This window comes from Delphinapterus leucas, chromosome 10, assembly GCF_059928025.1.
Source record: "Delphinapterus leucas isolate spDelLeu-1000000601 "Yukka" chromosome 10, BTC_Dleu_Yukka2, whole genome shotgun sequence".
Lineage (NCBI taxonomy): Eukaryota > Metazoa > Chordata > Mammalia > Artiodactyla > Monodontidae > Delphinapterus > Delphinapterus leucas.
This window is the reverse complement of record NC_143138.1, coordinates 97,562,311-97,576,991: the sequence shown is the minus strand read 5'-3', so window position 1 is coordinate 97,576,991 and position 14,681 is coordinate 97,562,311. Positions and strand designations below refer to the sequence as shown.

The window sequence follows — 14,681 nt, the reverse complement described above, 5'->3', positions numbered from 1 at the left end:
AGAACTGACCGCCACTCCCACTTTGTCATCACTGTCATCTAAAACCCAGGTTAAGCACCTGTGGGCCTGGCGGGGGGTCAAGGGCCCCTCTGCCCCAACCTGAGCCTTGTGGTGACCTCAGGTCTCAGACACAGTAACAGTAACTGGCGGACTGTCAGGCACTAAAAAAGGCAACATAAAGCCAGTGGACATAGTCATAAACTCTCTGCCAGGAGGGGAAGGTCACAGCTGGAGGTGGCCTACTGAGCCCAGAAAATGGCTCTCAATAAAAATTCGTTGAGTAAATGACAAAAATAAAAAATAAAGAATGGTGAGGATGGGAGAGGGTAAGCATGGCCAAGATGCTAAAGGGAGCTGAAGGAGGTGACCCTGGTTTGCTATTTTCTCCTATTTCCAGGAAGCCTTCCCGGAGGAGGAGTTGATTTGATGGGGGCAGGCGATGGCATTGTGCTTTGGAAAGTTTCTGCTCCCCAAGGCATGAGGCCCTCCCAGGGTTTAGAGTTTCTGGAGCCACGGGAGGTGGTTCATAAGCTCTTGGGTTGATGGGCGGTGCGGGGGAGCGGGGCCCAGCCTCAGGGGGCCTCCTGGTGGTCCTCAGGCTCTGGGAAGTAATCTTCCCCTTCTCTCTTCCTTCCTGACCCTGGCGGTGGGCTCGGCCTGGCGCCCCCTCAGCTCTGTGCCTTGTGCTGGGCTGCATGATCTTCCCCGACGGCTGGGACGCCGAGACGATCCGGGACATGTGTGGGGCCAAGACCGGGAAGTACTCCCTGGGGGACTGTTCGGTGCGCTGGGCGTACATCCTGGCCATCATCGGCATCCTCAACGCCCTCATCCTCTCCTTCCTTGCCTTCGTGCTGGGCAACCGGCAAACGGACCTGCTGCAGGAGGAGCTCAAGCAGGAGAACAAAGGTGAGCGGGCGCACGCTTCCGGGTGGGCGGCTGGCGGTCGCGGGGTGCGGAGGTGGGCGAGGCCGGCCCCGCCAGGCGGGGCACCTTCAAAGTCAAGTGAAGCACAAGGTGGAAACCTTAACAGAGAGGCCGACTTCCTGGGAGACAGTTGGAGGTTATCCCTCAAATTCGAACATTGGCACGCCTGACCCAGCAAACCCTCCCATGAGTATAAACCCAGGAGAAATGTATGAATGCTCTTGGCTGCAGTTGCAAAATAGCAAACACTAAAAACCACCTAAATGGCCATTGACAGGAGGATGGATAAATATATGGTGATACATCACATCACAGAATTGTTTACAACTGTGGAAATGAATGAACGTGTTATATGTAATGGAATGAATGGATACATCCTGGAAACATAATATTGAGAGAGAGGGGAAAAAATAGAATTCCAGAAGATGACAGTGAGATAATTTTTTTGAGTTAAAAAACTAAGTAACACTATGCTAAATACAGTTTAAATATATATATATATGTGGTAATATTGCGTATTTTTTAAAAAAGCAAAGACATGATCAATACAAAAGGTATCATGGTGGTTCTCTGTAGCTGGGATGGAAGCAGGGAAGCAAGGACATGAGGTGGGGGACAGGTGGGTGTGTGCAAACTATTGGCGAGTTAAGTACTTGCATGGTGAGCCCACAGATGTTTGGTGCAGTATGCTTTATACCTAGTATGGTACACATAAACTTTCGTATGTATCAGGTAACGTTAATATACAATAAAGAAAAAATTGACACCTAAGGCCAGAGTCTCAGGGATAACCAGTTATCAGATGCTTATCTGTGTATCTACGTATGTCCCTTTGTGAAATATATGGTAGTGTTATGTGCTAATATAGGAGAGGCATCGTCCAAAACAAATCCCTCCTCAGATTGCTTTTTGTGCTCAACTCTAGAGCACGTCTTAAAGATCTTTATCATTTTGTGGAGAACCATCTTGTCCTTTTTATCCAATGCCTAGCGTTACATAAGACGAAGGAATTATAGTTTCTTAACTGTTCTCCTTGTAGGGGCTGTTAGGGAGGTTCACAGGTTTTTACTGTTACTGGCAATGCAACAGTGACCATCTTTGTCCTTGCCTTCTGTTTTCTTGGTGTCTTTCCAGAAGTGGAATTGCACACTCACAATTTTAGTGATAATTCCAGATTGCTCTCTAAAGGAAGGTCAGTCCTCTGACCCAGGGGCCCATGCTGCCCCTAGAGAAAGGGGAGACACCCTGTCTGTCTGGGTGCCCATTTTCTGCCATGGGAAATCGGATTTCGTTGTGTCACCCTTCCTTGAGCTCTTAGTGTGTGCTGGGTGTATGTTCATCACTTTCCTTTAATTACATTCATCTCTTGGAGCCTCTTATCTGTAAAATGGGGATAGTGAGGGTTATTTCATTTGGCAGGAGTTACTCTAGTATTGTGGTGTGAATACCCTTGGATTGTGAAGGCAGGTTGTCTGTGTTGGAAGCAGGTTGAGCTAAGAAATGAATTCACCTCTTTGAGCCTCCGTTTCCTGCACTACCTAAAATGAGGGTGGTTAAAAAAAAAAAAAAAGTAAGACTCAGGTCCTTTTTATCCCCCGAGGATACTCAGAGACCTGATCTATGGAGTGGTCCATAGTCTCCATCCTCTTCCAAGTACAACTGGACTTGGATACAAACAGGCACACCAGATGACTGGAAGGACACCTGACCCAGTGCTAAGCACTGACACCCAGACTCTACCTGACTCGCCCCACCTGAGCCCAGTCCAGGCCTGCACTGTCCCCCAGTCCCCACCATCTATGCGTATTCCAGACCAACCCCTCTGAACTGTCACCGTAAGATGGGACAAGGGATGGGGAGAGGCGCTCCAGCTTCAGAACAACCCTTTCATTTCATCCTCCTGAGAAGCCTCCTAATCCAAGTCAGATGTTTAACGTCTTTGAGGCATCTATCGCCGACCCTTGTCCTAGTCCATGTTCTCCATGAGGCCGCCTCCTCTGCCTCCCCATGGCAGGGAGAGCTCATCCTCCAGTCTAACATGTCTTGGAGGTGACAGTGGAGTAAGAGAAAGAAGAAAAGAGCAGAATTTGTCTCATGAATCAGCACTCCCCCAACTGTGGTTTATGTAAAAAGTTTCAGAGCACCAAATAATATTGAGGGTTTCACAGCCCATTTCAGGTAATGTTATGTTTGGTAAATTTAACATGTTTTAAATGGAGGTTACCAACTGCTATATAAAGTGTTTATTAAATTAGAAAAAAATTGTTTGCTAATACTTTCACAAAATATAAGTCATTCTGCTCTACACCTCCAACTTCTGTAGTACTGTATGTCAATTATATCTCAATAAAACTGAAAGAAAAATAAAGGAAAAAAAAACAAAAAACGAGGGTGGTGAGAATGGTACCACCTAACAGGGCTGTCCTGCAAGGAAGAAAGACTGTGCCTATAACGGGGCAGTGGTGAATGCTCAGCGAAAGCTGTCACTCCTCACAGCTCCCCATCAGGCAGGCATCATGACCACCATTTTATAAATGAGAAAGCTGAGGTCTGGAGAGGTCCAGTGACTTGCCCAAGGTTACCTAAGTGGTGGAGCCAGGATTTGAGGTCCAAGTCCAAAGGCCAGGCTCTTCCCTGCTGCCAGTCCCCTTTTCAGGGCCCTCCTGGGCTGCTAAGCTGTCCGTCTCTGAGGCTCCTGTCCCTGGAGACACTGGCACCTGGTGGTTTCTATGGTTTTGGTGTGAGGTCGGAGCCTGCCCTCTGGTGGCAGCTTCCAGAAGTGCAAGACTAAGACAGCCACGTGGCCTTTCCAAAGAAGTATGGGGTTGTGACTAGTGTGAGGTTGGCCCACTCAGTGTCCTCTCCTTCCTCCCCAAAGCGCCCTAACAGCTCAGTGTTAAAAGTGACATAAGGGAGCCCCAGTTTGCCTTCCTTCAGCATCTGGGGATTTCCTTCCCTCACTGGGAGCTCAAGGTGAGTGAGCCTCACCATTCAGTTCTGAGCCAAAGACCTCTGGAAGAAAAGTAAGCTATACTTGGTGTCATTTCCACTATTTACTATGTGCCAAACACTGTGCAAAGCCCTCGGCTGGCATTATTTACATCTTTTTAACCCCTCAGAATCACTCTGTGAAGAAGTGGGCTATGTTCATTTTACAGATGAGGAAATTGGGGCTCAGAGAGGTGGAATGGCTGGCTCAAGGCCTTCCAGCTAGTCAGGGCTGGCTGCATTTCAGAACCTGGGCAGCTCACCCCTCTGCCCAGCTTTGCCCTGAGGAGTGGCTGACGGAGCCCCAGTGCCGGGCGGCCTCTGACTTTCTCCAATTCTCTCTCTCTCTCTTAGATTTTGTGGGCTCTACAGTAAGCTCTGTGTTGCGGCCAGGGGGTGATGTCTCTGGATGGGGAGTCCTCCCCTGTCCCGTCGCTCACTCACAGGGACCCTGAAGGCCGGGATCACAGCCCAGGAGTTGACCTGCCCTCAGCTTGTCCTGTCTTCTGCCCTCTCATCCCTCCATTCACGCTCTGAGGGAAGACCCCGATCTTGGACTGACCTCACCTGCTACCTGCCTGCGAGCTCCGGGCTTTGAAGAGAGGCTGGGGCTGGGATGCAGCCTGAGGGAGGGGAGAGGCCCTGCAGAGCCTGGGAGGGTCTGGGTCTGCACCTCCCTCAACTGACGTAAGGGAGACAGCCCCCAGTCCCTGGCCTCCTCTTCCCCTCCAGTCTGGCCAGGGCCCTGCAGAGTCTTCAGGGGAAGGCGACGCCGTGGTTCCCCCACCAGGCTCCCTCAGTCCGGAGGGCTGCTGCCTGGCTCTATCCTCGCCTCCTCTGGTCCCCGCCTCCTGCAGAAACTTATCCAAGACACTGCTCCAGGGCAGCAGACTGGACTCTTTCCTATCTTTTTTTTTGGCTGATGGTGGTTCCATCATCTCGTCACAGAGCTCCAGGCGCCACCGGCCTCCCTGGGGCCTCTCTGCTCCTGCTGCAGCCTGGTCCCAGCTCTCCCAAAGGAGTCTGAGCTGCACCGAGGGAGAAAGCACAGGGCCTTCTGGTCAGATGCTGACTAGGGCCCTGTCCACGTGGACTCTGAGCCAAGACAGGCAGGCTCTGGAGGCAGAGCCTGGACTCCTGTCTTGATGGCGCTTGGCCTCTGCAGCTGGGGCTGGAAGTAGCTCTGGGGCTGGCCTGGCCTCCTCCCTGCTCGGATGGCTCACCAGTGACTGGACCCTTGACCCCGGCCTGTTTTGTACAGCGTAGACTTCTTGGCCCTGTTGTCAGGGTTGGGGAGAGGTGCCCATGAGTAGGGAATTAGGGGATGCGTCGCCCCTCTGCCCCTTCTTGTGCTGTCCCCCCATCCCCTTCTGCCAAGGGCAGAGACTGTCTTGCCTCTTTGATACTTTTCTGCATAACTTGAACTTGCAGGTCACCTCTGAACAGGGTACCCCCTGTCCCCATCCCCAGCCCTAGTAACCCTCTCCCCACCTCTTCCTCCTCCCTGCCCCCCTCTCGCCTTGCGGTTTGCCCAGGGTCTGCAACCCAGTGGGCACGCTTGGAGCCGAGGCATGAGTGTGTGTGTGTGTGTGTGTGCGTGCGTGTGCACGCGCGCGTGTAGGTGTTTGTGGGGCAGATGAAATCTTCTCTCCCCCTCTCCTCCCACCGTGGGGCCATCTCTTCCCTTCCTGCAGGGAGCACAGGAAGGAGACTGCAGGTGTTTCTGACCTCCCCTCACTGCCTTGGGGACCCGGTGGTAGAGCCATCTGGCTTGGGGTGTGGACGGCCCCTTCCAGCCCCCATTTTGGCGGCCGGTTGGCTTCATTTCGTGTGCCTACTTCTGTCTCCAGGTACTGGCTGCCTGGCCTATTGTGGAGGGGGGGCATGAGGCCCCTGCAGGCTCAGTGGGGAAGCGTGTGGTCTCCCTGTCATGTCGGCCTCAGCCCAAGGAGGGAGGAAAGCAGCGAGTGCCATGTATTTGCAGCCTTGTGTTCATTTCCATAGGACCTGGACCTGACAGAGTTTCCAAGACAGACCCTAGAAATCCTCTGCCTGAGTCCCCCATCTGGACCCTAACTGGAGTCACATGCTGGGGCCTGGGAGGTTTCCTGAAACCTGGAACTTACTAAGTCCTGACCCCGGCCTTCTCTACTCCCTCCTCCTGGTCAGACACCTGCCCCTTGTGCTCTGGTCCCTGCACTGTGCTCCCCTCTCTCCTGCTCCCACCAGGGTCCCGTGCTGAGTGGGAGGGTGAGGGGAGCCTCGTGAAGGTGTGGAGTGGGGGGGCAGAAGTGAGTTCCTCCAAGATCCAAACCAAAGCCCAGTGTTGGAGGGCATCAGGGGGAGGGGCCAGGAGCAAGGGATTAGAAATGGGAGGAAGGGGACTTCCCTGGCGGGCCAGTGGTTAAGACTCCACGCTTCCAGTGCAGGGGGTGCGGGTTCCATCCCTGGTCGGGGAACTAAGATACCACGTGCTGCGTGGTGCGGCCATAAAAAGAAAAAAGAAATGGGGAGGAGACAGAGATGGGAGAAAGAGAAGGAGGTGCAGAGACAGGGAGAGAAGGAGGGAGGGAGACCAAGCGATGGGGGGTGGTGGTGGGGTGGATTTAGAGGGTACAGAAGTGGAGAAAGTGACCAGAGAGGGAGGCGTGATGGATAGAGCACCTGGAGGTGGGAGGGGAGGTGGCCAGAGACGAGGAAGGAACAGGGATGGGAAGGAGGCAAAGGGAGAGGTGAGCTGTTGGAGGCCAGGTGCAGGGGGAGAAAGGAAGGGGAAGGAGAGGAGGATAGAGGGGACAGGACTCGGAGGAATGGGGAGCAGCTGCTGCGTGCCCACTGTGCGAGGGGAGAGTCTACCACCCACGGGGGCCACAGACCCCTGTGGGCTGCTGGTGGGAAGGTTAGGACCTACCTCCTCAGAGGCGGAGGCGGGGCCCAGGCAGCCATGCCCCACCCCACTGGGGTAGAGGCGCCACATCAAGGGAACTGTCTAGGTGATTGCTGAGCAGGTTAGCGCCACTGGAGTGGGTTAGTGGTAGAGAAAGGGAGGGTGGTTCCCCTTGGGGTGGTTGGACAGTGATTCCCTGTTACCATCCACCCGGCCAGCTGCTGTGGGGCAGTGGGAGACGCACCCAGGAGCTTGGGGTTAGGAGGGGAGTGTTGGTGGGGCTGAAGGAACACCAGGGTGCCTTAGGGAAGGGAAAGAGGCTGGAGTGGGTACCAAACCAAAGCCCTGTCCCTGAAGCTTTAGCAGAGGTGGGAGCAGAGCGGGAAACATGTTTCAACCAGAGACCCCAGGTGAGGCTGAAGTGTCACCAAGGCGGGGCCCAGATGGCTCTCCGGGGCCAGGAAGCCATCACAGCAAGGATGTCTGTAGCTTGCTCTCACCCACATCTGGCAACTTGGCTTAAGCCTTCGGGAGGACGCTGAAGCAGAGATGGTCCGTTCCCAGATCGGTCTCTTGGTCCCTGAAAGACGCTGAGCTTTGAGCGGCCCACTGAGGCACTCCTCCCCCAGCCGTGCCTGGACCAGAGGGCTCTGGCACCATCTGGTTTCCTTTGCCTGGTGTGGGACTATCTCAGGAGAGGCCAATGCAGCTCCAACCTAGTGGGGGTTCAGGGCACTGCTTGTTCAAGTCCTTCCGGGTCTTGGGATGTGTGAACTTTCCTCTGGGGACCAGTACCCATGGAGGAAAACACCATGGGTAGGATCAAGATCTTTTTCAGGCCTGCTATAGCCAAGAAGTTGAGAGCTTTTAGACAAGGCTGTAGGGAAGAATTCTTTGGCCACCTTTTGAAGTTCCTACTTGGGCACAGGGGAGTCACCCTTCTCCAGCTTCCAGTGTGAACTGAGAAAGGGAAACCCTCTCTCTGGAGAAGCTGGGACCTTCCCAGCACGAGAAACTTCCGCAGGCCCCTGCCTGGCTCAGGGCTAGCCTTCGGGTGGGACTGGAGTTTCCTGAGAAGGGAACAAGGGAGCCACAGTCCTCCCCTGAGCTCTGACCAGCAGAGGGCCTATGCTGTGCGTCATTAGGATAGCTTGGTGTTGTTTACACCCCATTAGTAAGTTCCGTCTGAACGTGTCCTCACTGTTCATCGTCCAATTTGGTAACATTGATTTTGGTCCAGACCCCTTCTGCTGCTGCTGGGTTTGAGCTTCAGTGCAGGTGGAATGACATTCAAATAAAGAAACACTTTATATCACCCATGCTAGCTTCTCCTTCTCTGAGTTGGCCCCCAGGGGATTAAGAGGGGCGAGATTCAACCTGACCCTTTGTACCAGCCGTGGCTGCGTATTAACAGACCTTACGTGGAGGTAGCCAGACCATGACTGACATGGAACCCAGCACCACTTTCAACCCTGGCTTTCATCCTCAAGGACACCTCATGGCCTGAAGTGGCTGCTTGGACTCGTCACTTTGATCCACATTTCATTTTAAAGAGACTTCTGGAGATCCCATAGGACTGAGTCACACTGCACACCTAACTGAAATGTAATCTGTTAACAAATAAAATTGTTGTTTCCAAGGCGAAAGGAGAGAATAGCTGGCAGTCTCTGCCAGCTCCTGATTACATGGGCTTGAAAACAAGGCTCCACCCTTTTCTGCCTGTGTGGCCTTGGGCAAGTCCTTTCACTTCTCTCTAAAGTAAGGAACAAATGAGGGAATGCGTGTGAATTGCTTTGCAGTGTCTTGCACATAGTTAACACGCCCCATGTGTCAGCTACATTGATTATAATTTTTGCACTTGGGAATTGAATCTTCATTCAACACATCTTGAGCACACAGTATCTGCTAGGAACTTAAAGTAACAAAATCAGAGTTTCTGTCTTAAGGGTCTGGTTGGGGAGATGAAGTCTGCCTGGTGCAGGGCACTGTGGGTACCCCAGGTAGGGATACCTTGCATGGCTTTAGGTGGGGTGGGTAGAGCAGGGTATGGACAATTTTAACTGTAGGATGAACAGCAGGGAGGCAGGCAGGCAGGGGCGAGGAGAGCCATTCATGAAAGACAACGCAGCTTGGGGAAAAAGGCTGAGATGAGAAACCGGAATGAACCTGTGAAGAGATGAGAGCAATTTAGAAACGCTGAACTGTAAACTGTGAGGTAGGGAGGGTCAGAGATTAATCTGGAGAGATCAGCACAGGCCAGATGATGACTAAGCTCTGATGCTGTGTACAGCAGTTCAGACCTAAGAGCGATGGGGCAGGATTTTAAGCAGGAAAAGGACACAATTAGATATGCATTTCAGAAAGACCACTCTGGTTGTAGTGTTTGTTAGGGGGTTGAGTTAGATGGAGAAAATTTTAAGAAAAAGTAAAGCAGAAGTCTGGCCTGAAGCAAGGTGGTGGCAGTGGTTTTGAGAGAGGTAAGGAATTCAGTATTTAGGAAATAGAAATTACACTTAGTAACTGACCGATTGTGGGGATAAGGGATACAGTGGCGTCAAGGAGGAGAGTTAAATTTTTTGCTTGGGGGGAAATAATAGCAGGGGAGCAAGATAATCAGTTCAATTGGAGACATGCATGTGGGACATCCTGGTGGACTGTCCAGTAGTCGGTTGACTTAATTAGATTTGGGAGCTCAAGAGAAAGATTTGGGCCAGAAACACAAACACATGCAGGTAATGGTTGACATATGAAGTACAGATGAGCTTGTTCAGGGTGACTGTGTAGTGTGAAAAGAGCATGGGGCTGCAAAATGCTGGAAAACAACAACATATAAAGGTCAGAGGAATGGATGTCCAGAGAGAGCTATGACGAGAACCATGAGAATGTGGCGTTAGCGAAACCAAGGATTTAGTTTAGAATTCAAGGGGAAGGTCAACTGATCAGATGGAGCAGAGAGGTCCAGGATTAGGGACTTAAAAATGTGTCTCCTAGATTTGGGAACAAGGAAGCTACTGCTGGATTTGGTAAAAGCCTGTTCAGAGGAGTGAGGTTAGAGCCAAAATGAGGTCTGTTCAGGAAGAGAATGGGAGGTGACTGAGTGCGGGTCACCTTCTGGAGAAGAGTGTCTAAGAAGGGAGAATCGGTGACTGGAACTCTTTCAGGAAATCTTAAGTACAGTGAACAAATACCAGCATGTAATCCACAGGAGGCTATGGAATCTCTTTTTCTTTAAACATGGAGGAGTTCTGAATGTAGGTCATGGCTGGTAAGAGTTTAAAGATAAAGAGAGGGTGACTAATGGAAGAGGCGAGGAAGCCTCTTTTTTGGGGTAAAGTACAAGGTTTAGGGAGCTCTTGCCCGATGGCGTCCAATTCTTCAGTGAAGCAGGAGGCAACACTGTCTACTGAAAGAGAAGGGAATGAGCAAGGGGTTTGAGAAGAATTATGAAAGTTTGGAACAGTTGCTAAAGGAGCTGTCCAAGGATACAAAAGGATCAAGAAAAGGACTGATGGGTGACCATGAATATGTGGTGACACCAACAGATGGGAGGGCAGGCACAGAAGGTAGACTATAGACTGAAAGGGAGGTGCAAGGTAAGCCGAGTCAGAGAGCCACCAACAGATCTAGGCTGGGTATGGGAAAAGGAGAGCCTGCAATGGGGCAAACTGACGGAGGAAATGGAGAAATCAAGGCGCTAAAGTTTACATGAAAAAGCTGGAAGGTTAGGAGACTGTAGCTAATTAGAAAGTTGGGTATTTGCCCTGAATATTCTGAGTAGTTCTTATAAAAGACTTTGAGATGTGAGGCAACCTGGTTAGGATGTCTACCCAAATGGTAAGGATAATGGCAGAAATTGGTGTGCAGAAGACAAGCCAAGTTGCCCCAAAAATCAAAGAATCAGAGAGAGAGGTTGGACAGTTAAGATGACAGCAGGAAGAGGGCTGAAAGCGCAGTAACCAATGCGTGAGCAGCAGAGGAAGCAGGGATTTTTAATCTGAGGGACAAGATATATTTTGTCTGGAAACATTTAGGGAGAGCCTCCACGCAACAGGATGTGAGAGAAGGAGCAGCCTCCACGTCAGAGGCTGCAAAGGAGGTGGCTTCCTAACGAGAGAACCATATTCAGTCAAGGCCAACAGACAATACGGAGGAGGTAGGGGTTTGTCCATCAAAGAAAAGAGCACTGCAGAAAAGTTGGGAGAGAAGGATGGTACGTCGTAAAAGTAGAGAGGGCTGGGAAGCCAGACGACATGGAGGACTGTCATTTTGGGAGGTGACTAAGGCGCATGAAATTGGTAGAACTCACCAGACTCCAAGTTTCCAACAGAGCTCTAGTTTGAAACCCCTTTCAAGTCCACTGAGGCAGAGCAGAAGGACTGGTGACACCATCTGCTGGCACCCATACAGATCTGGAGTTCTGGAAAGCTCATTTAGGTGCCGAAATTCAACCTGAGTGGGTTGGAGGCTTCTTCAGATTCATTTAGTCATTCAACAAAATATGTGTCAAATGCCTGTTCTGCTCAGGTACTGCCAGGCTCTAGAAATACACAAGTAAGTCAGACAGAGGCCCCGGGCTCAAATGACATTAGGCCACTTAGTAGCAGGGCTGTTTGCCTGCTTATTGTGGCCATGTAAGGTTTTGTTCTTTGTTTTGTTAGACATATTGCAGCATAAGACAAATGTACAGGCAGATGACCTATTAAACATAACCTTCTCACCATAACCAAAGAAAATCTTGCTGACCGCCCCAGAAGCCTTTCCAGTGCCCCCAAACACTACCCGCCTTCCTTCCCTCCTAAGAGTAACCACCGCCTGGATTTTTATTGTAATCACTTTCCAACTTCTATAATTTTTTTCATCCAAGTGAGCATCTTTAAACAAAATCGTTTAGTTTTGACTATTCTTTGGATATGTCTTTACTCACTTTGTTTCTTTTCATCCCTCCTTGCAATTTGTTGAAGAAACTGGACCATTTGTTATGTAGTGTTCTACAGCTGGGATTTTGCTGGCTCCATTCTTGTGGTTTAGCTGAACAAGTTCCCTCTGTTCTCTGTATTTCCAGAAAACTGGATCTAGATGCTTATTCACATTCAAGGGTATGTTTGAACATTTTAATGACTGCTTCATAGTTGTTGTTGTTTTTTAATCAAGAGATACATAGTATCTAATTGCTTTTGTGTAATTACGGGTTAAACAATAGTGATGCTCCAAACCTATCATTCTCTTATTTGTGGGAGAGCTTCTATAAAGGGAAACATCCTCATTTTCGATCTAGCCAGATAGTGGTACAACTTGTATAGGAAAGGCAAGAATAATGCTGGAGTATTTCCCTTTATTTTCTAGTTTTCAAAAATAGAGTTAGTTCCCTAACATCCTCCCAAGATGAACAATTATGTTTTGGTACCATTATGAACTCATGGATTTAAACATACTTGATTCCATTACATTTATCATAATTAATGCTTAAAATGTTGTCGTTGGTTAGCAGAAGCCTCTTTAAATTGGTGTGTCTTTTTTTTTTTTTTATATTTATTTATTTGGCTGCACTGGGTCTTAGTTGTGGCACGTGGGATCTTTAGTTGCAGCATGCAGACTCAGTTGGGGCATGCGGACTCTTAGTTGGTTCTCAAGGACATTGGATTCATTTGCTTCCTCTCACATTAAAGCCCTCATATATAATACCACAAATATAACTACTAAAACCATATTATTTTCTGCTTATTTCTTTGTAGTTGCACTGTACTTACATTGCCTAGGTCACATGAACCAGCTGACACTGCAGTCTCACCTTATATTCCTCATTCATTCTTAGTTCTACACGTAGCTAACTGCATATAATTAACTCACAACCAGACTTTCTGTTGCTGTTTCTTAAGACAGTTTGGTCATCCAAATCAGCTCAGTTTCTAACATATTCCTAAGAAAGAATTAACAGGAATAAAGTTCCCCAGGTTCTGGCATAAGGATGACAGTTTGCTGCTATTACATAGTTGGTATGAAGCTTTTGGTTCATAGTCTCTTTGAGTATCTTAAATATATTATTCCATTCTCTTTTGCCATAAAGTGTGGCTGTCAAAAAACCTGACAGAGGGACTTCCCTGGTGGCGCAGTGGTTAAGAATCCGTCTGCCAATGCAGGGGACACGAGTTTGATCCCCGGCCTGGGAAGATCCCACATGCCGCAGAGCAACTAAGCCCGTGCACCACAACTACTGAGCCTGCACTCCAGAGCCCATGCGCCACAACTACTGAGCCCACATGCCTAGAGCCTGTGCTCCGCAACAAGAGAAGCCACCGCAGTGAGAAGCCCGTGCACCGCAATGAAGAGTAGCCCCTGCTCCCTGCAACTAGAGAAAGCCCGCGCACAGCAACGAAGAACCAATGCAGCCAGCCATGAAACAAACCAAAACCTGACAGAGCTTAATTTCCCTTCCATTATAAATAACTTTCTAGGCCTAGATATCCAAGATTTTTTTCTTTTCTTTAAACTCGAAAAATTTTAGAATGTCTTGATATTGGGTTTGAATTCCTGGTTGAATTTACAAGGTATGCATTATGTTCTTTCAGTCTGTAGTTTGAAATATTTAAGGAAAAATTTTCTTGAATTATAACTTTTGGTATTTGTTCTGTTCTCTTACTTTTATGTTGTGAAACGATCACCACAATGTCTAATCAACATCCGTCATCACACTGTTACAAAAATTGTTTTCTTGTGATGTTGTTTTTTTTTTTTTTTTCTGCGGTACGCAGGCCCCTCACCGTTGTGGCCTCTCCTGCTGCGGAGCACAGGCTCCGGACGCGGAGGCTCAGCGGCCATGGCTCACGGGCCCAGCCGCTCCGTGGCATGTGGGATCCTCCCGGACCGGGGCACGAACCTGTGTCCGCTGCATCGGCAGGCGGACTCTCAACCACTGTGCCACCAGGGAAGCCCGATGAGAACTTTTAAGATCTACTCCTTTAGCAACTTGCAAATTCAGTATTATTATTTTAAAATTTATTTATTTTATTTTTGGCTGCATTGGGTCTTCGTTGCTGTGCGCAGGCTTTCTCTAGTTGCGGTGAGCGGGGGCTACTCTTTGTTGCGGTGCGCGGGCTTCTCATTGTGGTGGCTTCTCTTGTTGCGAAGCACAGGCTCTAGGAGCGCAGGCTTCAGTAGTTGTGGCATGCAGGCTCAGTAGTTGTGGCTCATGAGCTCTAGAGCGCAGGCTCAGTAGTTGTGGTGCACGGACGGGCTTAGTTGCTCCACGTCATGTGGGATCTTCCCAGACCAGGGCTCGAACCTGTGTCCCCTGCATTGGCAGGTGGATTCTTAACCACGGCGCCACCAGGGAAGCCCGCAAATACAGTATTATTAACTCTAGTCAACAGGCTGTATATTACATCCCTAGGACTTATTTATAACTCCAAGTTTGACCTTTTGACCACCTTCACCCATCTGGCCTACCTCCCAACCTCCACCTCTGGCAACCAACCACAAATCTGTTCTCTGTATCCCTCAGTTTTGTTTTTTTTAAGATTACCCATATAAGTGAGATCATATGGTATCTGTCTTTCTCTAAATTACTTCACTTAGCATAATGCCCTCAAGGAGCAACCATGTTGTTGCAAATGGTGGGATTTCATTTTTTGCTTATGGCTGTCATTGTAAATATACATTTTCTTTATCCATTCATCCATTTATGGACATGTAGGATGTTTCCATATCTAGGTTACTGTAAGTAATGCTGCAGTGAACATGTCTTTTTGAGTTAGTCTTTTTTTTTTTTCAGGTAAATACCCAGAAGTGGGATTGCTGGATCGTATGGTAGTTCTATTTTTAATTCTCTGAGGAACCTCTGTACTGGTTTCCATGGAGGCTGCAAAAATTTACATCCCCACCA

The 14,681-nt window shown here is 49.4% G+C and overlaps 1 protein-coding gene across 2 annotated transcripts in view; it reads left to right on the top strand.

The window, feature by feature from the left end:
- LHFPL4 (LHFPL tetraspan subfamily member 4) overlaps window positions 1–4,982 on the top strand; it is a 28,517-nt gene extending 23,535 nt beyond the window's left edge. The window contains exons 2-3 of one of the 2 annotated variants that reach the window (XM_089919658.1): window positions 673–909; window positions 4,270–4,982. In XM_089919658.1, coding sequence (XP_089775784.1) covers window positions 673–909; window positions 4,270–4,370 — 338 coding nt within the window. In that variant the 3' untranslated portion in view covers window positions 4,371–4,982. Of the gene's footprint in view, window positions 1–672; window positions 4,037–4,269 lie in introns of those variants that run through there. The other variant, XM_089919657.1, reaches the window with a different exon arrangement.
- Window positions 4,983–14,681: the final 9,699 nt, after the last annotated feature.